This window comes from Periplaneta americana, chromosome 12 (assembly GCF_040183065.1).
Source record: "Periplaneta americana isolate PAMFEO1 chromosome 12, P.americana_PAMFEO1_priV1, whole genome shotgun sequence".
NCBI classification, from domain to species: domain Eukaryota; kingdom Metazoa; phylum Arthropoda; class Insecta; order Blattodea; family Blattidae; genus Periplaneta; species Periplaneta americana.
In genome coordinates, this window is record NC_091128.1 from 113,866,931 (window position 1) to 113,894,789 (window position 27,859).

Below are 27,859 nucleotides of genomic sequence, written 5' to 3' on the forward strand. Positions count from 1 at the left end.
TTCATGTCATAAGTTTCGCACAAGCTCACAAAAAAAGTTACTCTATTCGCACACCTATATAAAAAAATTTTATTCCAAAATTGGCGTGTGTATCTCACATGAGGACTTTAAATTTTGTTATATTCAAATGAATAGTATTTGACTCGAGTAGTATTTCAGCAACCTTGCGTGTTCAATTCCGTGTACACACTCTGATCAATACTCGTTATACCATAATTATTCTCCATATTTGTCAACATTCAACATTCTATTTTTCTCTTATATTTACAGTATGACGATTTCCATTTGTGGGCTTTTTTTTTTCTTTTTTTTTTTTTTTTTTTTACACTATATATAGACTTGCAACATTAAGTCAGTCGTTAGAAAGTTGTGAACAAGACTAAAAAGAAATGAAGTTTAATATGCCACGGAAATGAATTCAATAATAAGTCTTGTTTAATAAATACACCCAAGAATAATCTCATAAGTTTTATCTTTCTTTACCGCCTTATACCTTTCCTTCTCTCAGGATATATTTATGTCCATAAGATTGAAGCTAGATGAAAAAAAGTACAAATGGCACACAAGAATGACCAGAATCTGGCAAATGTGCTTAGTGGAAAAATTTCATAAACAACCTAATTTTAGTGAAATCACTGGGAAAAATACAGATTAATTATGTTCTATTAACGTAATTTTTCTCATATTTAATTATGCGAATTATTTCAAGACAGATAAGTATAACTATGTCTTTATTATTTCTTGTAATTACGTGATTCAAAAGGTTACGCACAAACTTAAAGATCTTATAGAGGGATCGAAATATAACTACTTTAGAATAGGAACTTATGATCTAGGAAGTAATTCTGGGTCAGTAGTACAAGTCTGGGAATGTCAAGAAGTACATAATGGATAATCACACATTTAAGTTAAGCAAAGATAATATTTACGCAACACTTTTTTTTCACAAAAGTTGTTCAAAATGGCGACCACCATAATCAATACAGCCATAACATCGTCATAGGAAATTCTGGCGCACTCTATCACGAACCTCATCAGATGCTGCAAGTATCCTGGCGAGAAATTTTTCTTGGTTGGAAGCTGGTGTCTCGTACACGAGGCTTTTGATATGCCCCCAGAAGAAGAAATGAAGAGGCAGGGAGGTCAATCAACTGGACCTTCCCTTCCGATCCAACGCTGGGGATATGTGTCATTTAGTATATCATGTACTTGAAGAGAAAAATGTGCAGGTGTTTCATCTAGTTGCATCCACATCTGATGATGCACGATAAGTGGTACATTCTCTAACAGTTTTGGAAGAACGTCTCATATGAAGACCTTGTACCTCACACCATTCAAACATGGTGGCAGAGGAATGTCTTCTTCATTTCATAGTGTATCGAACCCAGTGCATCATTGCAAAGTAAGCTTACATCTGCAATGTAGTTCCTGACATTCCCAAGCATGCACTGACTCAGGATTACTTACTAGACCATAACTTCCTATTCGAAAATTGTTATATTTCGACTCCTCTATAAGCTCCTTAAGTTTGTGCACAACCTTTTGAATCACCCCATATATGATATTGCTTCACAGAATTTTATTATAAGTCTATTACAGTCTAGCTCTTTTTAGTGAGTCACAGAGAAAAAGTTTCATCATTTCTCATTTTTCACTCCAAATTTCACTGCTTACCTTCCACACAACACAGGTTAAATGTCACAGCTTACCTTCAACACAACACAGATTAACTCAAAATTAGTTCTATTCACTTACATTTAAACAACCAAATCCACATTAATCTACTGTATGTTAAAAATCGGTTAATCCACCCTGTACAACTTTTGTAGATTAAAATACAGCTTGAGTTATCCTGGTCAAGTTAATATGTAACCTAATCATATTTAAGGTGATAGTAGTTGAGTTAATCATGATTAGACACACTACATATCAGTCACAGTAAAGTTATCAGTGATAATGAAATAATGATAATGTTAATCATATGGGCCTAAATATTTACCTGGTTGGTTACTGTTGCTACTTTCATGAAGCTCTCTGCTCACTTCGTCACCAAGACCCAGCGAGATTTTGGCACCAGTTGAACTCTTGTCTGAATACACTAAGCTAACTGCTGGCTCACTTCTATGCCTGAAATGCATTAAAGACTCTTTAGCTGGGACCCAATTTACATCAAATTTTAAAAAATGTATTACACAGTTGTTCTATATTAGTACTATTTCAGAGAATAACATAACTTACGGATTTGTAAAACAATGAAACATATGTACTATGTATTACCTCTATGTTAAAGAAATAATGAACTTACTGAATATCATACATAAAAATGCTCTGTACTTAATTTAAATTTAAGATCTCTTTTCCCTTGTACAGTATGTCCATAGAAACAGACCGTAGCAATAGCTTGTAACCATGGCAAACTTTACAGCCCCGTGGGGATGTCATAAGTCCCTAATGTCCACGCGGGCATAATGTAGGTACTGTATTTCCTTATATATCTCGTATCCAAGGAGTAAAACTACTATAATATATGTCATAATTTTTTTTTTACTCCCACTGCCGTAAGTAAGTAGGCCTATGCTGTTACTAGCTTGTTTTTAGGAAAGTAAATGGATTTTATCGTGATAATGTTGATTGCTATTGACAACGGGACCTAAGTCACATTGCTTCTCTAGGGAAGTAAGTGAAAATAATGTTTTTCATTCAACAGTAACATAGCATCAAATAAAAGAATACCCAAAACCCGACGACTCTCCCAACAATACTAAATGAATAAATTTTTCTTTTATTGCGTAAAATGTGAGAGTGAAAGAAACATTATATGCAATTCGTGAGTTAAGTAGAATTTGCTGGTCTCGGACTACTCAGTAATTTTATTCCAGCCTCATTGAAACAGTCCGTAACTATAAACTGCTATAAGTTTGTAACTATGCATATTACGAAATTCATACCGGTGCCATTAGAAAGAACTGCACAAAGAATTTCAGGGGATGTGTAATTGTAATTGTTGGTGGAAAACAATAGATGGCACGAGCTTCTTAATTACCATTATAAGCGAGTTTCATACGACTTTTTATGCTCGACCGTATTTCTAACTTGAAATTACTGGTACATCTGAATACCGGTAATTTCAAGTTAGAAATATGGTCGAGCATAAAAAGTCGTATGGAACTCGCCTATAATGGTAATTAAGAAGCTCGTATGAAAATTATGAAACGCGCTCGTTTCATAAATATCCATACTCGATTCTTGATTACTATCATTATAGGCTCGTTGCATAATGTACTATTATAATTTACAAATAATTGACTGATGTCAGTTGTAATTAACTGTGTCAGTTGATATATGAGGGGCTCACAACCAGAATGGACCAAGTCCACCAGTGGTCAGTTTGTGGATTAATACTATGTCGGATGAAGAAAACTTAGATTTATTCAATGCCATAACAAACGAAGTCCATAACTCATTTGTTACTCCACAGAGAGCAGCATCTCCTATGGAAGGTGAAGGTTGCTAAGCGTGAGCCAGGAACTTCAAGACTCAATTTCTCAAAATTATTCCAGAAGGACTTGGTCCACTCTGGTTGTGAACCTCTCATATACAGAACATATAATTTTATTATTGAAATCATGGAATGGTCTCACCTTACACTGTGTAATTATGTAACTTTGAAGTTCTGTTAATACTATTCATTCATTATTGTTGTATGAATTTTAATTTGAAGTTTCGTCCTGTTGTTCCATAGTTCCTGCAGATTTAAAATGCTTGAATTTTTTTCTGTTTCACACGTAAGTAAAAGCTTGCACTTGTGTGAATTAGGTTCCACGTATGACTGGCATCTTGTATCGCATTTCCATGGCAATGGCAATAATGACATTGTCTCTTTGTAAAATATCAAACATCATGACCATCTATGTCTAAAAGACGATCAGAAATAAAAAGAGACTACTGTACTAATAATTCTAATGGCTCAAGTCAAGGAATTGCACATAACATCGCAGTGGAAGAGGGCAAAATATGGGCTGCAGATATAGAAAATCCATGCCCTATTATGAAGAAATTTTTCTTAGTTCACTGGCATGCAAGAGTAGAGTTTTATGGTCTAGTGGTCAGAGCTTCTGGCTATAGTTCATGAGGTCCCGGGTTCGATTCCCGGTTAGAGCACAGGAATTTTTCCTTAAAGGGAATTATTCCTGTGTTCGTCCATGGTCTGGAATTTAGGTTAAGTTTAGATTTAAGACCTCTCCTGGCACCACATTATCATAATCATCCTATCACATCATCGGGGTAATGTAACTCCGCCTTCCAGGCGCCCCAACCTCAGAAGTGGGTTACAATTAAGCCACGGCCAGGAGAGAAGACCAGAAATGTCGAAAGACAACCTGGTGGCATTGGATTAAAAAAAAAAAAACACTATATTGTACTTCTGTTGCTTATTTAATCAGTTGAGCTTCTTCTTTTTCTACCTCATGAATTAGGCCTTTGGCCTGTTTCCACATCAAGAGATCAAATCCCTCCATCTTGTGATTGGACGTCCTACTCTTCTACCTTTAGGCTGATACTGAAGTAAAATCTGTGGGAGTCTATTATATGGCATTCTTTCTACATGTTCTAGCCAGTTGGTTTTTATTTGACTTATTCTGTCGTTTACATTATATATTTTTAATTGTGTTCTAATTTCCTTGTTATGTTTTTTATCTAAAAGTGTGTAACCCGCTACGGAATGTAAGAATTTCATTTTGGCTATCTCTAGGTTTCTTCTACCTGACCTATGAAGTGTCCAATTCTCGCAGGCATACGTTAACATGGGTACTACCATTGGTTTGTAAAATTTTAATTGAGTTGTTCTTAATGTTTTAATTTTCAATGTTCTCTTACTGTTCCGGATATATTATGGAATCTATTTATTTTTATGTTGAACTTCTATAATCACTCAAACTTAACTAATGAAGTTCTACTGAATACAACTAGAATTTTAGAATGACAGTGTAAGAGACCAATATTGGGGTAGCTTTGAGTATGGCGGTAAGATATGCCAACTACTTGTAAACATGTCCGTTACAAGCACGGTATGTTTGACCATATTAGGCTCAAGGCTGGGAGACTCAAAGTAACTCGAGTGGGCAAATGGAATGTCTTGCAGTATTGTAATCTGTACTATACCTGATTTTCAAATACAAAGTACACTACACAGCAGTTTAAAGTTCTCACTATAATGCAACAACTGTTACCTATCTGTATGCTATTCAGAATTGTGCAGGATAGGCACCTGACTGAATTAACATTACATTACACTCTATGAAAATACTTGGAATAATAACAAATGTTTTGGCTCTGTAGTGTAGTGGCCAAAATCATCTCGAAGAATCAGAGGTATGCTTGTCTGTGCATAACAACGAGGACAATGAGAAGCATCTCCACAGCTGCTATGGAAATCTTACTTCGCTTGCTTCCTCTTGACTGAAATCTACACTGCCACCAAATATTGGAGAGCTAGACTGCAAATGGCTTAAATGCCAAAACTGCACATTGTAAACCAACCAACATGACTACATGGCTCCCATATACCGTAATTTCCCACAACTATGGTCCAGGCACCCAACTATGGTCCAAAACGCATGATGTACTACTTAGTCACCCAAGAGTTCGGTGTTTGCCATTTAAGGTGCCACTATGATGGAATTACGTTCCCCATAGATGCTTCTATCTACCATTACACGTGGCAATAATATGGATGCTTAACAAGGTCAGCGTGCATCGTTCTATTGAATGTGTGAAGACACGAAATCATTCAGTTTGTGTTTGTCTGTTTTATTAAGCTCTCCTCTGTAGAACTGGTAAATTATAGATATATGATTGTTTGTACAATTAAACCTGGCTATGTAGTGTTTACTTTCACATAATAATTAGACTGGCAGAGGTTAAGGACTCTGCGTGAAAAATGTTTAACCTCAAGGCTAGAAGTCGGTCCTCAATTATGTACCACAATTTTTCGTGGACCATAGTTGTATTTCATTTTGAAATATTTGTTTTAATGAAATGTGAACAATTTGATTATTTACTTCTGCAAATACGGTATCTCAGTATATTCTAAAACACCATTTAACATTATAGTCCAGTAAATAAAGAAGCAGGCTGTTCCAGCATCAATGGTACTAGCACGAATTAAGGTCCGGTAAAACGAAAACTTCAGGGTAGAAGGATCACAACCGTCCCTGTAAGTGACTATGAGAGCGATGAAATTGAATTGGATACAGATTATGATGTTTCCGGTGTACTCTCCATATTTACAGACAGTGAGTCAGATATGGAAAAGAAGACGAAATCTGTTAAAATAATGCTAAAGGCACATAGTTATATGATAGTTACTTATGAGGAGGAATTATGGCCAGGGAAAATTTTGGAAGTGAAGAACAATGGAGTTGTTGTTTCATGTATAGTAAGAAGTGGCAATTACTGAGGGGAGGCAATATCCGCTATAGTAACATCTGGGTGGCCACAAAATCAGTTTAACATTTGGAAGAAAATTGAAAGAATTTGTAAGTTTTTACACCTTTTAATTATATCCATTGTTTGGCATTGGAAATAATAGCACAAGAGACAATAAAAGAGTTTTTTTTTTTTTCTGGGAAGCAATGTTTTCTTCATTTCATAATGGATTTTCTGATTCTCACCTCATAAAAAAATTGAGAAGCTTTAGGTGGCCCGGTAGTTTTGCCGGCGAGTGTAGTTGTTCATTATTGGAGGAAAATGACTTTCAGATTTCACTTGTTTATTGTGTGTTTATGCAATGTGTACTAATAAGAAGAATCTATATACTTTTCATTTATTTTTAATATTTCTGTGCTAGATTATGTTTCTACCCTTAAATTAGAAACTCGATTTATTGATTTACGAATAATTACAGATCCAGCTATAGTCCATTCATGCTTTCAAGCATGAATATATGAGTGGACCATAGTTGGGCAACTCAGAATACAACTATGTACCAATACTTATTATTTTTTCAACACTTGTAATTAAATAATTTCAAACACATATGTCAATATTTATTTAATATACACTTACAAGCGTCCGAAGCCAAAATTTCACTTAATCTGGATGGATATTATTGAATATACAAAGAAAAATGTGACAAATGTGGACCATAGTTAGGGGAAACTACGGTACTATCTTCTGGCAAGCCATTCAAAATATCACTTGAATGCAAGCAAGAAAAAAGCCTCTGTTCTTCAAGGGCCCAAATCTGGTGGTATACAGATGGCGCCAAGACTGATAGAGGATCAGAAGACGGAATTCATGGGGAAGCCTCACAGTGTGACATTTCTGTAGCCCTGGGTAGCAATACCACAGTATTTCAGGCTGAAATACACGCTAATAAAACCTGCATTCAGGAGAATCTATGTAAAGGTTATTGTAGTAACAACATACGAATATTCTCGGACAGTCAGGCAGCAATTCAAGCACTTGCAAACTATCAGATTGGTCTGGAATTGCCTACAAAACCTTACAAAAGCTGGCAGAACACAACAAAGGAGCAATTGGGTGGATTCCAGGGCATAAGCAAGTAATAGAGAATGAGCAAGCAGAGCTTTGCAAAGAAAGGATCTGATGAAATATTTATTGGATCTGAATCAGTATGTGGCATTCCTATATCCACAATTCGTAAATCCATTGATGACTGGTTTAAAATAACCACCATCAGCATTGGATACATGTGGAAAAAAAAACGCCACAGTAAAAGACTGATAAATAAGTTCACTTTATCACTTACAGTAGAACTCCTAAGATTATAAACAGACTCCAAATGAGAACTGCAGTAAGTCCCCAGTAGACTTCTTGATTCCCATTGTGTGCAGATGTTTTCTCAAGACTACAATTACCCTGCATATGATGGGAATCCTTGAAGAAAACCCCTTTGCACACTTTGTGGAAGAGAGGATGAAACAGTCTGTCACAGAATTTTCAAATGTGAAGTATTAATAGTCAGGAGGAGGTATGAACTCCTAGGAGCTATTAACCCTAAGTAGCATTTTCATTAAAATAATCTCCTGAATCTAATATGGAGTAAAGATCTATTCAACTAGAACCAATGAAGATAGGAAATAATACATTAGACTTTCAAAGTTTCAGTGTTAGGGAATTATCACCCGATCCTATCTATAAATATATTTATAATCTAATCTATCAAACCAAGAAATGGATTCGGAACACCTCAAAATCTGTGCTTCAGTGGCTGGCCATGATAATATCTTTGAAAAATATTGGAGTGCAAGAGGTCAAATGACTTTATTGTCAAACGCCTGGCATTAGAAAACAACAACATAATCTAATCTAACACTTAAATGCGTGCCAGTTAATTTCTGCTATTTATTCAACTCCCTTATATGCTAAATCTCTTGCTTATACCTTTGTGAAAAAGTCTGTTACTTTTCACTGAATTCCTAGTTTCGTTTTGATATTCATTCGCACTTTCTGATGGCAAGAATGTCAAGAAATAGGGTTTTAAATTGAGGTAAACTATAAAATGCTTCTAAGGAAAGGCTTAGTTCTTAGTGGCAGTCGGTTAACAGCACAAGTTATGAACACAGTACTGTATATTGTATTGTTGTTACATCTGAACACACTTTTCTGAAATATAGCTAATGTGAAAAAAGTGAACTCATGGAAAAAATAAAAGGGATTACCTGATGATCATTTAATTGTACAACAAATGATGATACACAACTTGCTAATTAAACTGACTTGTTGATATTGAATATGAATAAAAATTCGTTCAAAAAGTTTAGAAGGAATGATTCTACAAAGACAGATGAATGGATAGATACTTACATACAGGCTTTTAAGGAACCCGGAGGTTCATTGCTGTCCTCACATAAGCCTGCCATTGGTCCCTATACCAAGCAAGATTAATCCAGTCTCTACCATCTTATCCCACCTCCCTCAAATCCATTTTAATATTATCTTCCCATCTACATCTCAGCCTCCCCAAAGGTCTTTTTCCCTCCGGCCTCTCAACTAACACTCTATATGCATTTCTGGATTCGCCCATACGTGCAACGAATGGATAGATATCATTCCAAAATTATTTTTTTCAGTACAGTATGAGAAATGTCGAAAATACGTATTTCCGTGAAAATCTCGTATTAAATATTTGCAGCACCTGAAGATCATCTCATAACCTGTGAAGTTCTACCTGATGGATCCACCACAGAGAAATATTGGAGAGCAAGAACGCTAATGGCTTCGTTGCCAAAGCCCGGCATTAGATAACAACAACAACAACATATTTGCAGCATCAGAATATGTGGCCGGGAGGAAAAAGGTCTTAAGTAAAAATTTTATATTTTTCAGGAGAGTAGTAGAAAGATTGAAATTGGTGTTAATTATAGCGTTCTTTTAATTAAGAGGTTTTTCCTGGATATTATTTATTTAGATTTCTTCTAAAATAGGCAATGTTGCTCATTTAACAATTTTCTTGATTTCCAAAAATAGCCGCACTTAAGCCCTTTTTAAGACTACAACCCAAACTGAGAAGAAAGGACCATTTAAACATAAGACCTTTTTCATGTCAAAATAAATGGGAAATGTAAATTATAAGGAATGCAAAAATAGATCTTAAACAATACAGGACTTTACCTGGTGCTTAAAGTTTTAAAAGTAAAGGGCATCAGTATGTGATAAAATAGCTAAAATACAAGTTAGATCTTTTTAAAAGGGAAGTATGAAAAGTAAACATGTGATGTTTGTAAAGAATAAAGTATTAAATATTCTTAAGTCCTTCATTCTGTGTGTGCTCGATTCAAAAAGTACGTAGGACCTTTGGTAACACTCTATAAATCCAGTCAGGAGTCTTATTTGACTTTAACCGTTTTACCAGATTGTAGAGAATTGTTTCTGCTTTCAGAATATATAAAAATCTCATTTTCACAAAAAACTGACTTAAGACTTTATTCCTCCTGGCCACAGATATTGTTACTCTCTACTTCATACAATGATTAAGATGAAAGAAAAGTTACCTTTCAATAAATCCCTCTCTCATAGTGGACAACTGATCCTGCAAGTTACTGATATTATGATGAACGAGCTCGGAGTCCGGCATCAACACTGAAGATCTAGAACTTTCACTGCAGTCTTGTTGTTGACTAGGAACACTATGCTCAGGTAACACTGACTCACTATCAGTCTCATTTCTCTCACTTTCACCTAAAGTGTCACTGGATATAGGCTGTTCAATTGAACACACACTTAACTGTGGAACTTGAGAAAGATCAAGAGCATTGTTATTTTCTGTGACTGGTAGTTCTTCTGCTGCTTCAGGTTCGTTCGATATATTCTGGGTATATGAAACAGCAGTGGTACTGTCACTGGAAGGAATATTTTCGTTACTGGATTCTACTGCTTCAGGCATTGTGGAATGGATAGACAAAGAGGAGATCTGTGGCACAGAGATAGAACTTGATGAGGAAGGCTGGGATGAGGAAGCAGTCTCAACTGATATGTCGTTGAGAGGTAAGGTCTCTGTGGACTGTGATGGCACTGCTTGAGCATCGGCTCCCTGATTTTCGTCCCCTTCAAGAGAGTCTTCACCACCTCCACTCAGTGCTGCACGTGTTGCGGGATCATTTAGCATCCTTGACAGAACATCAGTCATGCGCTGCATCAATGTAGCATGAAGTGTAGGCCGTGCCTGTGCAATTTCTGTAACAAAAATTGGCAACACAACTTGTGCAAAATTATCTAACAGTCGTAGTTACACACGGTTCAGACCACTGTAAGTTCTAAAACTGAAACTGATTCACTGGAATCTAAAACTTCTTAAACAGTGCTAATGTCAATAGTTCACAACCATACTTCAGTTTTTCCTCTTCAAAACTGTTCTAGGTTCTTACTGTGGAATGGTAACACATAAAGTGAAACAAGTGATCTATTGGCTTGGAGCTCATATAGTTTCTTCCTGTCAGCCCCAAATCCCCATGTAAGGACACATATTCCCATGCCTTTAGTTGTTTTCCCTCCCTCATATTAACATCATCATCATCATCATCATCATCATCATCATCATCATCATCATCATCATCATAAAAAGTGCTACTCATCAAATACTCTTAAATTTCAGCATATTAGTAGATCAGTACTGAAATTACAAGAGATTAGGTATCAAATCAAATTTCTTCTTTCACATTCATACCCACATGACAGTGACAGGATTATAAACAAAATTCGAATTAAATGAGCATCAATGGGTTCTTACAGCAAATTCACAAAAACTTAATTATCCTGCCCTAAAATTCTGTAGTAAATTATGTCACCTATACAACTGATCTGTGTTTGACAAATTCCGAACAAGTCCAGACTAAGATGTTTTATTCCAAAATACGAAATTCTAGAAAATTTACTGCATCAGTATTGAAATCACCATGCAGTATCTGCAAGAATAACAGTTCGATTTATTAATCATACAGGAAAAATTCCGATGTCCAATGACACAAATTTTATAACCATCACTTAACATGAGAACAGTTCTAAACATTTCTTCTGAAATTCCTCTAACCAGAAAGATGTGTAATCTTCTGAATTCGTGATCAACAAACATCTATATGTGAAAAAGTGGTGAAAATGATGCATTCTATACGTATAATATAAAATCAATGAAATAAATACCAACCTGTCATCATTTTTCCCCTAACAGCATACCTCGCTCCCCAACACATCAGGTGACCACTAAAGTATTTGCCATTCTACAATTTAATAAATAAGTGAGTGGGAGAAAATGCAAGTACTTTTGTGGTCACCTGGGTATAAGCAATTATTAACACATTTTTTCTTACTGCTTATCTCGTGATTTTGCAAAAAGCAACTGTTAATATGCTAGTAACAAACTGCTATCAGTAACTAAAATTTCGCCACTGTATATAGTTACAGTATTGTCAGTTTAGTGTACTTTTCAGTTTTATGTAGGCTACATATTTAAATCTCCTACGAAAATCCCATACATTATAATACAAAGATATTTCATTTTTACCTTATCATTACTTGTGATCATTTCATTATTACGTACGAAAATTTTTGAATTTGTTATCTATTTTTTTAACTTCCGCAACTTTATTTCATCTATTGATAGTTGCAGAATTTATGTATCATATGTAAACCTATCAGTTTTTTTATTACTATTATTATTATTATTATTTACTTACTTACTTACAAATGGCTTTTAAGGAACCCGAAGGTTCATTGCCGCCCTCACATAAGCCCGCCAGCGGTCCCTATCCTGTGCAAGATTAATCCAGTCTCTATCATCATACCCCACCTCCCTCAAATCCATTTTAATATTATCCTCCCATCTACGTCTCGGCCTCCCTAAAGGTCTTTTTCCCTCCGGTCTCCCAACTAACACTCTATATGCATTTCTGGATTCGCCCATACGTGCTACATGTCCTGCCCATCTCAAACGTCTGGATTTAATGTTCCTAATTATGTCAGGTGAAGAATACAATGCGGGCAGTTCTGTGTTGTGTAACTTTCTCCATTCTCCTGTAACTTCATCCCGCTTAGCCCCAAATATTTTCCTTAGCACCTTATTTTCAAACACCCTGAACCTATGTTCCTCTCTCAGAGTGAGAGTCCAAGTTTCACAACCATACAGAAGAACCGGTAATATAACTGTTTTATAAATTCTAACTTTCAGATTTTTGGACAGCAGACTGGATGATAAGAGCTTCTCAACCGAATAATAACAGGCATTTCCCATATTTATTCTGCGTTTAATTTCCTCCCGAGTATCATTTATATTTGTTACTGTTGCTCCAAGATATTTGAATTTTTCCACCTCTTCGAAGGATAAATCTCCAATTTTTATATTTCCATTTCGTACAATATTCTGGTCACGAGACATAATCATATACTTTGTCTTTTCGGGATTTACTTCCAAACCGATCGCTCTACTTGCTTCAAGTAAAATTTCCGTGTTTTCCCTAATCGTTTGTGGATTTTCTCCTAACATATTCACGTCATCCGCATAGACAAGAAGCTGATGTAACCCGTTCCATTCCAAACCCTGCCTGTTATCCTGAACTTTCCTAATGGCATATTCTAGAGCGAAGTTAAAAAGTAAAGGTGATAGTGCATCTCCCTGCTTTAGCCCGCAGTGAATTGGAAAAGCATCAGATAGAAACTGACCTATACGGACTCTGCTGTATGTTTCACTGAGACACATTTTAATTAATCGAACTAGTTTCTTGGGAATACCAAATTCAATAAGAATATCATATAATACTTCCCTCTTAACCGAGTCATAAGCCTTTTTGAAATCTATGAATAACTGATGTACTGTACCCTTATACTCCCATTTTTTCTCCATTATCTGTCGAATACAAAAAATCTGATCAATAGTCGATCTATTACGCCGAAAACCGCACTGATGATCCCCAATAATTTCATCTATGTACGGAGTTAATCTTCTCAAAAGAATATTGGACAAAATTTTGTACGACGTCAACAAAAGTGATATTCCTCGAAAGTTACCACAGTTGGTTTTGTCCCCCTTTTTAAAAATAGGTACAATTATGGACTCCTTCCATTGTTCTGGTACAATTTCCTTTTCCCATATAGCAAGTACAAGTTTATAAATTTCGCTATGTAATGCACTCCCACCCTCTTGTATTAATTCTGCTGGAATTTGATCGATACCTGGAGACTTGTACTTTTTCAGATTTTCTATCGCAATTTCGACTTCTGAAGGCGTGGGTTCGGGTATAAATGGCTCAGCAGTTTGTATTTCAATTTCGTCCCGATCATTTCTATTTGGCCTATGTACATTTAGTAGTTGCGCAAAATAGTTTTTCCATCTGTTTAGGATTGATGGAGAGTCTGCAAGCAAGTCACCATTCTCATCCTTGATCACATTTACCCTTGGCTGATATCCGTTCTTAAATTCCTTTATACCCTTATATAAATCTCGAATGTTTTTATTCTTACTATTTGTTTCTACCTCATTCAGTTTTTCCTTCAAGTAACCTCTCTTTTTATTCCTAAGTGTACGACTTGCTTCCCGTCTTTCATTGAAATAATTATCTCTCTTCTCCTCAACTGGATCCTGTAAGAATTTCAATTTTGCCTGTTTCCTTCTTTCTACTACCATGCAACAATCTTCATCAAACCACGGTTTCTTTTTCTTAGTTTCATAATAACCTATGCTCTGCTCAGCTGCAATTTTGATACTATCTCTGATATTTTCCCACACGCTATTAACATCTAATTCTTTCTCAACTTCGTCGGAACTTTCTAAAGTGGCAAACCTATTCGAAATTTCGACCTGATAATTTTGCTTAGCTTCCTCGTCCTTTAATTTCAAAATATTGAATTTAGTAATATTAACTTGTTGCTCTACTCGCTTGGCTACTGATAATCTTTCTCTTAATTCTCCATTATTATTATTATTACTATCATTATTATTGAGAAGCTTTTATCATCTAGTCTGCTGTCAAAAAATCTGAAAGTTAGAATTTATAAAACAGTTATATTACCGGTTGTTCTGTATGGTTGTGAAACTTGGACTCTCACTCTGAGAGAGGAACATACGTTAAGGGTGTTTGAGAATAAGGTGCTTAGGGAAATATTTGGGGCTAAGCGGAATGAAGTTACAGGAGAATGGAGAAAGTTACACAACGCAGAACTGCACGCATTGTATTCTTCGCCTGACATAATTAGGAACATTAAATCCAGACGTTTGAAATGGGCAGGGCATGTAGCACGTATGGGCGAATCCAGAAATGCATATAGTGTGTTAGTTGGGAGACCGGAGAGAAAAAGACCTTTGGGGAAGCCGAGATGTAGATGGGAGGATAATGTTAAAATGGATTTGAGGGAGGTGGGATATGACAGAGACTGGATTAATCTTGCACAGGATAGGGACCGATGGCAGGCTTATGTGAGGGCAGCAATGAACCTTCGGGTTCCTTAAAAGCCATTTGTAAGTAAATTATTATTATTATTATTATTATTATTATTATTATTATTATTATTATTATTATTATTATTGTCAAACATGATGGCTGAGAACTTCATGTTATATGTAAAGTACAGCATCTTGCATGCAATTATGATCTTTGTCCTACATTGTTTCTAGCAGAAATTATTGATTTTCAAGTCTTGAGTGAACCACTCCAACAGTTTGTAGAAGATAAACTATTAGAAAAACAAACAAAATTAAGTTAACAACTACTTCAAATTTTATCGATCGTAAAATCTTAGAAAAAAGCTTTGTAGTACAGATATTTTTAAAGGCCCCTAAGTCCCAGAAAGGAGGCAATGCATATGAGGCCAAGCGACCTGGTTCACAAGAGAAGGACTAGTTGAGGTAATAAAATTAGTTTTGTTTTGTTGTATGTCTTATGAGCACTGCCTCTTTTCTGGGACGTATACTTTTGTATATACGCAGAGGCTTTCTTTAGTTTGTTGAATCTTACATGGATTGTGAACACAGCTGCAGTACATAAGATATGTTGTGGAATAACTCTGCATTATCTAATGTAGAATCAGAACAGTTTTGTTTGGATAAAACTTTCTCTTTTTGTTATAACGTACTTTTCAAAATAAAGTATAAATATTATTTTCTGATGTTTGTTATACTGAGATTTCACTGTATATTTACTACACTAAACTGACTGTAGTAGTGTTTGTCACCATAATACAGCATTTTTATGGACACTATCTTTAAAATGCCTTAGAACAAAAGAATTATAAAAGTACATATATCTAACCTCCTCTCCGACCTCCCTCTCTCTCTGGCCGAGCATCAGGTCCAGTATCTGACCAATCTCCTCTGAGTCTCAGTCTCCGAACAGGTGCAGGCTGACTCTGAGATCCTTTCTTGTCTGATTCTGGCTGCATACCTGAGGTGGCTTCAGAACCAGCTTTGAGCTGAGTGCTACTATGATCCTAAAACAAACGCATTTAATCACTATGAAATTCAACATCTAAACTAATACAAAATAATTTGTCAATCACTCTCTATGCTAGGTTCATGTACATAAACCCAGTCAAAGGAGAGAGACTTTTAAAGGAGATGACAAACTTCTTCCAGTAGCAGGAAAATAAAATCAGGATCTGTATCGCAGATTTGCAACACAAAAGACTAACCTCTCCCTGAACGAGAGTGCTCCAGGTGAAACTTACTGGCAATTTTAATTCTGCTAATCATTTTTCAATAATGATAATAATTATCTATCCATATATCAGTTGTTTCAATGTTAATCACATCTGATAAGCCATCTCCATTCTCTGTTGTTCCATTGACTGATTATGATAATGATAATAACAATAATAATGGTAGCCATCAGCGAGCTCAGACAGTGTGTTTGTCTGTTGATCTGGAGTTTCGCTTGGGCATGGGTTCGATTCCTGCTTGGGCTGATTACCTGGTTCGGTTTTTTTCGAAGTTTTCCCCAATCAGGTCAGGTAATCTATGGCGAATCCTCGGCCTCATCTCGCCAAATATCATCTATCATCAATTCCATCGACGCTAAATAACTCTATAGTTGATACAGCGTTGTTAAATAACAAAGTAAAAAAAAAAAATCAATTATTATGGTGGTGATGATCCCCCTTGGTGCTCTTTGACAGGAGTAGGCTACGTGCCAGCATCGGGTTTCCCCTTCTCCCTTCGTCACCATCATCATCCTCACCCATTTCCTACACTACACTTACACGAACACACTCACCCTAGTACACGACATAACTCTTCACAGTTATACATCATGCATAACATGGCCCACCAAAGTAGTGTGCAACTTGAAAATGGGTCACAGTCCTGCCATCTATCTACAGTATGCGGAACCCGAATCACACAAAGTGAAGTGGGTAGGCAAAAAAAAACACACACACACACACACACGCACGCACGCACGCACGCACGCACGCACGCACGCACACACACACACACACACACACTAATAATAATAATAATAATAAATTGAAAGAGCCATTATCATTATTATCACTACTCACATCAAAATTGATCAGCAATAAAGCAATTTAATGCATTTGAAAAGCACAAAGGTTATTACAGCCTATATTTTACCGTTCATAACAGTAGTACGATAATTTTCTTACCTTAACACTAAACAAGTAGAGATGGTCTGATGAATAGCTTACTAGTATCTCTTCTCCTTCTGGACTGAACGTGAGAGACGTTATTCGATATGATCTATCTTCAAAGCTGGGTACAGTGAATGAGCAAAGTGGACGCAATGTTCCTCCAGCCAATGCCCCACCTGAAGACATTATATAGTAAAACTTTCTCATATTTGTTTAATGTTACACGGACTATAAAGTGAAGGATAAAATGAAACCATATATGAACAGAGTACAGTAATTTAAGAACAGGCAAATCAATGTTGTTGTTGTTGTTGTCTAGTGCCTTGCATTTGGCAATGAAGCCATTAGCAGTTGTGCTTTCCAATACTTTTGAACTGTAGTTTCTTCTGATCTTAATGCTTCACAGGTCTTCAAGTGGTCTTCATTCATTTCTGCTGGATCGTTACACAGGACACATATTGGTGAAGCTGAGATACCTATTCTGTAGAGATGACTTGCTAGACAGTCATGATTTGTCAATAGTCTGAAGGCTGCAACTGCTGTTTTCCTTGGTCTCTGGGGGATTATATCTGGGTTGGAAAGTAGTGTAATCCATTTTTTGTCTTTAGCATTAGATTCTATTTCTTATAGGTATGAATGAGAAAATTTTGTAGTGATCAAGCGTTTTATTGAGGAATATGAGAAATTAAATTTAGATTTTTGTTTTATTGTTGTGCCTTTCTTGGCAAGTGTGTCTGCGGTTTCATTCCCCATGACTCCATAGTGTGCTGGAATCCATTGGAGACGGACAATCTTATTAACTTTTTGGAGTTGTGTCAACATTTTGTAGCATTCCCTTATTTTTGTTGACTTCTTTGTAGCATTTGAACATATTCCCTGAATTGCAGCTTTAGAATCTGAAAGAATTACTATCTTGTTATATTTATTTAAGGGAAGATTTAATAATTGTCGGAGAGCAATGTGTATAGCCTCTATTTCACCATCATAATTTGTTGTGTCTCTGCCAACAGAATGATAAAAGGAAAAATGTGTACATGTAACTCCAGGGCAAATCATTGTTAAAATAGAACAATTCCCCCCCCCCCACCTCCCCCCATCTGTATCTAGTGAAATGTAATCAGAACTTAAAATAATTTTTAAAACTGTATAGTATGTGTGCCGAGATATTTTAGATAAGCCTTTTATTACAATACACACGAAAATATATATACAGAAATTACAAGAATATCAATACTATGAAATTCTAAACATACTGAGAAATAATACTACTTTTTTAACAAAATAATTGAGGAATATATCCTGTTTGGCACGTTCACCAAAGAAAGTTGAAAAAGAGCACCTACGAGCAACTTAATGGGTTTAATCAGCTACTACTATGTTTTATATAAAATCCATCAATAAAATTCCATTTTGGTTGTAATTATCTTCATAAGATTATCTAATGTCACTCAGTGGATTAATTTTGAAGGAAACATTTCAGAATGTCATTCCAGTAGGTTTCAGCTGAAAAAAAAGTTAATATTAAAACAAGATTTAGAATAAAAGGCCTGTATTTCACAACAGCACTACCACCATAATAATAATAATAATAATAATAATAATAATAATAATAATAATAATAATAATAGTCATCATCACCATCATACTTAATGTTTAGGCCACAAAACCCAATTCATTTCTATTAACTATAAAGATACCAGTATCACTCAATAGTGTTTTTTTCTAATGGTATAGACTGGTATGGCATACCTGCACTACAATAGGCAGAAATAAAGAAAATGTAATTAAAATACACTTTGAAGCTGCAGGTTACATGTGACTCAAACCCACCAGATATACAACACAATTTGGAACTAGTTCACATAGTTCCTGCATCTTACAAAATAACAATAATGTACTGGTAATTAAAGTCAAACCCATAGCAGGCCAAGTCGACTAAGAGGGTGGTGAGAGTTAAGACTCCCATCTTCACCAATAATCAGCATTTAATGGCAGTAGGGATATCAGTCCTACGTGCTCGCCGCCTTTACTCCCAAGGAAATGCCCCAGGTACTAATCTTTGTTAGAGGCTGAGTAGACCCCAGAGGCATTGTGCGACTGGAAGGATTAAATCAATGGAAAAATTCATGATCTCATTTGGAATAGAACCCACGACCTTCTGGTTTGCAAATGTTATGGCTTTACAGCAAAGCCACCACATGCCCCAACATATTGATACTATAGAAAAAAGTATACCATACTATTGTGGAATGCAATTTCATATGAAAATATGAAGCATCTGATATTAAGATGGTACTTAGAACAAGATGGAATAAGAATAGAGCCCAAAACAGCAGAAATAATGATGATGACGCAAATGAATTATTATTATTATAATATATTACTGAGTGGACAAATTATGAGTTTCCTGTGCTATGCACTGGGCTGCATGGTCCATGCAGCCTGTACTCACAACCGTACAACAACACGAGTTCATGCTTTAGCAAACTGCAATTTCAATACTCAAAGCACTGGCTAATAATATATTACAAAAAAAATAAATAAATAATTTAAAGGCATGTATTCACCCGTGTCATCTAAGGAAATGTTGAAACTGATTTCCTTCATATTCCAAGCATTTCTGGCAATGACTAATGAAATTATCTAGGAGAATTTTGTAGGTGATGAAGAGCCCATTTACAACCAGAAAATTGGTGTTTGGTGTGCCATTAGTTGCAAAAGAATTATAGGATCATTTTTTTAGTAGATAATAAACATAGGTACAGGCCGATTATTTAGTCCTGACAGCACAGCGACGCGAAAGAAGCAAAGTAATAGGAGTAGCGGGGAGAGCTCCGGAGTAGAGATAAGGGCGAGCAGTCAGTAAAGGAATGTAGTACTGCTTAATTGTACTAAAACACACCGCTCTACAGCACGCATGACATCCAATCGCTTCGAAGGCAAGAGAGTGATTAACCCAAACACCCCTTGGCTTAGCTAAATGGACTTGCCTGATCCAGGCACACATCTCCGGCGACTGTCAGGACTAAATAATCGTACTGTAGGTATAGTTCCTTGATTTTGCAGCCTTTTTTCAATTAACTGAAAGAAAGGGAGTGTAATTTAAGCTTCTTTCAACAGAATTTTGCAACAGCACATGTTGCCAATATTTCTTTACAGGCCATACCTAACATGCTTGGAAGATGGACCGACAACAAATGTGTGACTTCCATACAACAAGCACTAGACTCTTTTTTACAGAGGAGGGGTTCAAAGGATTGCACCGAGACTTATTACGGTTACCATTTATAGGAATGGTTGTTGAAGTACAAATAGTCACTTTCCTGTAGAAATCATGACTTAGCTATGTGATATCATCTATCAAGCCCCTGTGACTATTACACAATGAAAGAAAAAGTGTACAAAACACACCCACACAACTTAGACGAACTGAAAAACGATATCAGACAAGTAATAGCTTCCACATCACAATGTAAATTGCAAAGTAATGGAAACCTTTCTAAGCTGATGTCAAAAGGGAGGAAGACAATTTCAACACCGTTTTGGATAAATTTATGCGAATAATACATTTGTTACTGTGACCAGTTGTAAAAGGAAGAAATGAGCTCACATGTCAACTAAAATAATATGCTGTGCTACAGACACAGCCTCAACTGATCACAGAGTATAATTTAAAATTTGAATTAGATATTAATTATAATATTTAATTTAAAATTCAAATTACAAATACACTAATACCTGAGGCCTTTGTTCCTAACATACGTCTGTCAAACATCCGAACAGTACTATCTGAGCACCCTATTGCAAGTTGGTATGGTGCAACTGGGTTTACAGATAGAGCTGTCACAGCACGCTGGCATGTGATCATGACATCCTGAAACATAGAAATATAAGCAGATATCAGTAACTAATCACTCTTTTTCTAACATTACTTACACTTTATATAGATTCAGCCATATTTATACCAACCTCCTTGCATTGTGGTTTGTTGCATTTGTCTTTCATACGCAAGTCAAACCACCGAACTGTTCCATCTTCACCACAACTTAGGAATGAATGGGGATCATTAGGAATGGTAATTACTTCATATGTCGTGCCTGAGTGGCAGTTAAACTGATTATAATAAGTTTCTTCCTTCCTCATGAGATCTGAAAATAAAACAATGCAAATAGTTATTTGCTCAACTATTAAATTATCAGTGGCTCAGTTATCTGATATACAGGATTAGGCCTAGTTAAAAGTCCCGCACCACCTAAATAACTTTTGAAGCATATGGTTCAGTGATATGAAACTTGGTATGTGAGGATAACCATATACTAAGAACTCAATAATGGTATTACCGAATTTTTTCTACTTCCGGTTTAACCGGAAGTAACTCCAACTCTCTTATTTTAAATGGAACACCCAATATATTTTTTTTATTTTTGAATAGTGCTCATTAAGAGCTTTTCAAAAAGTACCCACACTCGATACTTCTGTACAAATTCAGTGTTGCTAAGTCAAGAAAACAGAAGTGTTCAAACATATCAGCACCGCGAAGTTGGTATACAAAACTTTAGACATTGACTTCAGTTTTGATTCTTTCAAAAAAAGTTCATTACGTATTAAAAATAATTGGTAAATCCCCTAGGTTTGTAAATAGTAACGTAAGACATTTCATTACCACTACGTGAATAAACAAGTTACCTTACACATTTAAAACCTATTGGCTGTTGTACGCTACAGCAGAAATCACTTCTTGAACTATTGAAACCAAAGGTACAAAGCATTATCTCCTAAGTATTAGGCACCTGCGACTCATACAGCAGCAGAAGTGTTACAACAGTACTTCTATAAAAAATTTTTTTTTAGCTTGGAATCAAAATTGATCTGATCATTTTTAATTCAGATTGCAACTCTATTCATAAATGCTTCAATTTCGATTCCACAACTATAACTCCAGTTCCAAAACCATTATAATATTTAACTATCTCTGAGCCCAGTTAATAAGACATAAGAAAAAATACAGAAATTTAATGTCATGCAAATATTAATTTAACTAACCAAGAGATAAGCAGTAGCAACAACAAATATTTCTGAACGATTTCTTCATTTCAAAAAGAATTTGAAATAAATAAAGAAGCCTATATCAGGGATGTCAAAACGCCTGCACTGCCTACACTCAAGAACCTGCATAACATTTCCTTAAGAGCGATGATTGTACTTAATCTTGCTGATAAGTGAGCCTTGTTGCATTTCTATTGCTTGTAGTATGAGCACGTAATTCAGGTGTTTTGACATCCCTGGCCTATATTATCTCATGTTCTACAACTACATTGCAAGTTTTGTTTCAAACCAGAGATGAGACTTTTACAGACTGTACAAAAAGGATCAATCAGAAATATTCTATGCTGCAACTACTTTCAACATCATGCAATAAGTTAAGCTTACCACGTAAGGAATAGACTATAAAACGTATAATATAATGACAAGCATCATCATAAACCAGAAAATCATCATCATTGCCAACATGATGACCACTGCTATCTTATCATCACAGTTATCACTAAAATGGGACCAGTCAGAGCTGAACTAGACATTTGTTGAACATGTGATTGTAAAATAAGTGCATGTCTGCTTTTGTGTGTGTTTTTATAGCTTCTACCCTATTTTCATGTTGAAGTCCTTGGTTCTTCATACATTTCCATATGTTTTTATTTTCTTGCCTTTCAGTGTGAAACTGTGTTTCTTTAATAGAGATACCACATGAGCCAGCTAAGCTAAAATAAGCTATTTACGTTTTCCTATACGAGCTTTCTTAAATAAATTATTTATATGCCTATAATGTTTACTATCTCTTATTTTATTTGGTAGGGAATACACATGTTAAATTGTACAGTCAACATTTAATTCTGTAGTTACGCACTGTCCTCCATTTCACTATTATCGCACACTTATTCACCAGTTTAACATAGGCCGATGCCTCCGCTACACATTACTATCTCTGACTTGCACAAAGCGAACCGACTTCCTCTGCAACTTGCTTAAGACTGCACTTTCCTAAATGTAAATACAGAGATGATAAATGTCTAATAATATTTAAATTTAACTTAATAATCTTGATGATTTTTTGCTGTTAATCTTGTTTCAGATATTCAATATTTTGCTCTGTTAAACCAGTATTGCATATCTAAATAAAAATCATCAATAAATATTAGCAAATACACAAACATTTACAAAAGTTAATACAACGTAAAATACTTAAATAACTAACCAGTATATAAGATGATTCCATCCCCTGAACAAGATATGATGTTATTGTCACCACTATTAGGCAAAAATTTGGCACTGAAGATATTGGCACGATGACTTGTTTTATAATTGGTCAATACCTATGGAAGAAAAGAAACAAATTTAGTTTCAAATTCTAAGTCACAATACAGAAAAGAAAGCTTGCTAATTAACAGTTATTACAAACATTTCAGCATCATAAGCAATTACCTTAAAGTTATATCCATGGGTAACAACTAAGTGTTGGTCATCTGATCCAGAAAGGATGTATTCTCCAGTTTCATTCCAACAAATTGAGTTGACACAACCATTATGAACTGGAAGCTTTTTTAATAAGCAGAGTCGCTGTATCAAATCCAAACTACCTGTAATATATAAAGTCCAATTTAAATGTTAAACCAACTAGCTTAAGCAATTTAAAGCTAGAAGCATGAATTAAATATATGAACAAATCAAGTCTGAATATCTGAATATGCTCTAATATGGAGCAGGGTTTTTTTTTTTTTTACGCATTTAACAGAGATGAGGAAAATTGGAACTAGCACTAGCATTAATATTCAGATAGGCCTAATCGAATGGATTAGGTAAGCTTTCCTTGGTAAATAAACAGTGCGTCAGAACTCTAGATTAAGATTTTGGTGAATTCAAGATGCAATTTGTGGTCAACAAAGGCACTACCGGTATCGTTTCTCTTCCAATATTTCTTCGTAATTTACTAGGCTTACCATCCACAAAAATGGGAAATTTGGTACAACTTATATTTCTAGAATGTTCTATGAAATCTTGTGTGAAATACAGTGCAGGCTGTTTAGAAGTCCCGAAAAACATTGCTCGGTCAGTTGGCAGTACACGCCCCTCTATGAAAGCACGGGGCTCTTTTCACAGTAGGTATGAGATTTCATTGAGTAGGACAGTTGTATTGTCCAGTCGTGAGTGAGGTTCCATTAGTGTGTACAGTAATGTTGTGCAATGGTGAGATAGGTATTCACTGTGTCATCATAATTTTGAAGACGAACAAAAAGTGCAGAAAGTTGTGTGGCAGAACAAGACAAGCATTTTGACGTAAATTTCCTGGCAGCCCAGTTCCAACACGAAAAGCAATATTAAAGTTAGTGGGTAAGTTTCATAAAACAGGTTGTGTGATTGAACAGGGGAAAAAAAAAAAAGACGTCATGTGCTTACAGAAGAAAAACTTGATGAAAAAGGAGCTGCATTGGACCATAGCTAGATTTTGAAAATCTCCTCCCTGCACTCGGTATACATCTTCAAGATGAATATACAATGACGCAGTGAATAGGCTATCTCACCCCTGCATAACATTACTGTACTCTTTAATGAAAACACACTCATGACTGACAGTAGGTTGGAAGAGTACTATGCTTTCATGGTAGGGAATGCTAGAGATTGCATAGGGATCAGGCTGCCAACCAGCCAAGTAACGTTTCAGGACTAAGCAATGGGAGTTCCTGAAATTTGTGTTTAACACCGACTAGAAGTGAACACTGAAGAAGAAGAAGAAGAAGAAGAAGAAGAAGAAGAAGAAGAAGAAGAAGAAGGAGATAAAGAATAAAAAACAAACGAAGGAAAAAGCAGAAAAAAGAAGAAGAGCATAGAAAATGGACAATCTGAATGAGGATGGAAAATAATAAAAACAAGATTAAATGGAAGAACATAATCAAAAGTAAGACTGGTATATTAAATATACTATCAAAGATATGTAAAAAATCTATCATAAAATGTATACACCGTGTACATAAAATAATGTAACAAGAATACACAGCAATAACTTTGAAACCAATAAACATATTTTTATTCTGTTTGCTTTGTGAGATTAACAGATGTTGGGAGTTTTGTTACACAGTTTATACATATGCGACTCTGGTTGCCCGTGCAATGTCTAATAGAAAGTCTATTTTGTTCCAAGTTTTTTTAAGCATAACTGGTGTGATCGTAGAAATGACATCTCTTATTCTTACACGTAAGACCTGGAAATTGGCTACGGGTGTTCTATAGACGTCCTTTACATAGCCCCATATAAAGAAATCTAGTGATGTTAAATCTGGCGACCTCGGAGGCCAAGGAATTGGACCATCTCTGCCAATCCATCGTCCAGGAAAAGAGTCATCAAGGAAGTGTCTTACTTAGAAAGACTAGTGCAGGGGCACCCCATCTTGTTGAAAGAAAATATTTGGTAGCTGCGCAATTTGAGGTAGTAAAAATTCTTGTAACATATCTAGGTACACGCCAGATGTCACAGTTTTCTTTGTGAAAAAGAATAGTCTGATTATTCAATCACACATAAGCCCGCACCACACATTGACTTTAGGACTATCTCTGTCATGTTCCCTCACTATACGAGGAGGCTCAGATCCCCATATCCGAACATTGTGACGATTTATGCGTCCCGGCAAATGGAATGTCACTTTGTCAGAAAACAGCACTCTTTGCAAGAAATTGTTATCTTCATCTATTCTATGAAACATATCCACGGCAAAATTCATTCTTCTTACCTTAACATCTTCCATAATAGTCTCCACAATTTGAAGTTTGTAAGGAAAGAGCTTAAGACGCTTCAGAAGGTCTTTGTGGATAGTTGATTGTGGAATTTATAATTCTTGTGATACACGACGAATAGACTTTGTTGGACTGTGTTGGAAAGCGTCATGTATAACTGCAATTTTAGCTTCAAGTACATTCGGTTTACTGTAGATTTTGGCTTTCCTAAGCTGCCAGTTTGCTTAAGTTTCTCATACCATAGTCGAATATCACATCTAGAAGGTGCATGACGAATATTGTAAACTCTCCTATAATTTCTTTGAACCTGTGTTATTGAATTAGTCTGAATTAGTCAGAGTTTTCTGTTCTAAATTCACAATTTTTTTTAAATTAGACATATGGAAAAAATGTGACATACGGAAAAAAGTGACATATGGCTCAAGCAACAATGACTATTGCCAATGCATAAAAGCTCGCAACTTTTGTTAACATCTTACAATAACCATAATTTAATTATTCTGACCATGTTATTAAATACTGATATTATTTTGTTACATTATTTTGTGTACATGGTGTATTATAAAATATATACAGTGTAACAGATCTTTTATAAAAGTTTCTTCGATACAAGATCTTTTGTAAAATGTAAGTGCATCTTGTTATCTTGCATAAAAGATTTGACTAATTTGAAACCAATATGGCAGAATGTACTAATATTAGGTTTGTTCCAGCAAGTAATTCAGAACGCTTTCCGAACTAATACCGAACTTCTTTCGATGCATGCGCCAGTTGTGTATGATGTCAGAACTAGTTCGAAATTTTACATTGTTGGAACATTTCTTGAACTGTTCTTTCAAGGCCTTTGGAGTTTCTTCTCATATTAAAATTATATTCATCTTCTGCACTTCATTTGTCGTAAAATATATCACTATCACCTTCCAAATCACTCATAATAGACTATTTTTTTATTTTAGCCTGCCTAGTGTCAAAGCATTTTAACCATAACTTCAGATTAAATCATCTGCGCATGCGTCAACAGTTCAGAATTCCCAGTTCTGCTCTTAATCTCGTTCTGAATGAGTTCTGAAGCAAAGGGAACTGGGAGTTCAGCATCAGTTCGGATTCAGTTCTAGTCTTGTTGGAACACATATTGGACTACTGCGCATGAACAGGCAGTTCAGAATCAATTCCGAACCATGCTGGAACAAACCTATTGTTGGACTGTTACTATGACTACAATGCAAATACAGAATATTTTTTTTTATTTAATACCTGCCACATTTACAATCTGTCTACAATAGACAATAAGTAAATATTATAAAAGAATATGAATGAGTGGCGATGTTATCCCATGACAACACTCCAAAAGAAAAATAACAATGTTTCAAATAGCTGTAGTAAAAATGAATGGAAGGTCAAGAGCATTGGTCCTTTTAAGTCTCCTTATTGTTTGACTATTATCCAGCAAATTTAATGCATGATGATTGGGATGTTAATTTAATCGGTGCAGGTATTTTTTACTGAACTTACAGATTTCTTCTTTCACAGTAGAAATGTTTAGGTCACGATGAATGACATCATTATGGACATACCATGGTGCAGTGACAATGGAACATAAAGTTTTAGGCTGATACCTCTGCGGTATTTCAATGTTTAAATTGCTAGCAGTTCCCCACAGTTGAATGCTGTATGTCCAGATTGGTTTTAGTGCGACTTTATAAACAAGTAGTTTATTTTCTAATGGCAGTTTTGACTTAGGTCCCAATAACCAATAGATTTTTGATGTTTTAAAATTTAATTCTTTACATTTAGTTTCAATATGTTTACGCCATGTTAATCGGCGATCTAAATGCATACCAAAATATTTAACATGTCTGCTTCAGGAAGTTCTTTGTTGTAAAGTGTTACAGGAGGACAGTTTTCAGTTCTAGATACAGAATATGAAGCAAATGAAATGTTATATAACATATCTCACATGAACTACAAAACAGAAATAAAA

General features: G+C 35.4%; 1 protein-coding gene across 1 annotated transcript in view; it reads right to left on the reverse strand.

Annotated features, from left to right (window-relative positions):
• The window catches only part of LOC138710838 (DDB1- and CUL4-associated factor 6-like), a 49,766-nt gene that overhangs the window by 15,245 nt on the left and 6,662 nt on the right, over positions 1–27,859 (reverse strand). The window contains exons 2-9 of the mRNA XM_069841984.1: positions 23,575–23,729; positions 23,348–23,465; positions 21,064–21,242; positions 20,833–20,968; positions 17,110–17,270; positions 15,759–15,936; positions 10,017–10,698; positions 2,000–2,127 (exon numbers count right to left, since the gene is read on the reverse strand). Of these exons, the coding sequence (XP_069698085.1) occupies positions 2,000–2,127; positions 10,017–10,698; positions 15,759–15,936; positions 17,110–17,270; positions 20,833–20,968; positions 21,064–21,242; positions 23,348–23,465; positions 23,575–23,729 (1,737 nt within the window). The remainder of the gene's footprint in view (positions 1–1,999; positions 2,128–10,016; positions 10,699–15,758; positions 15,937–17,109; positions 17,271–20,832; positions 20,969–21,063; positions 21,243–23,347; positions 23,466–23,574; positions 23,730–27,859) is intronic.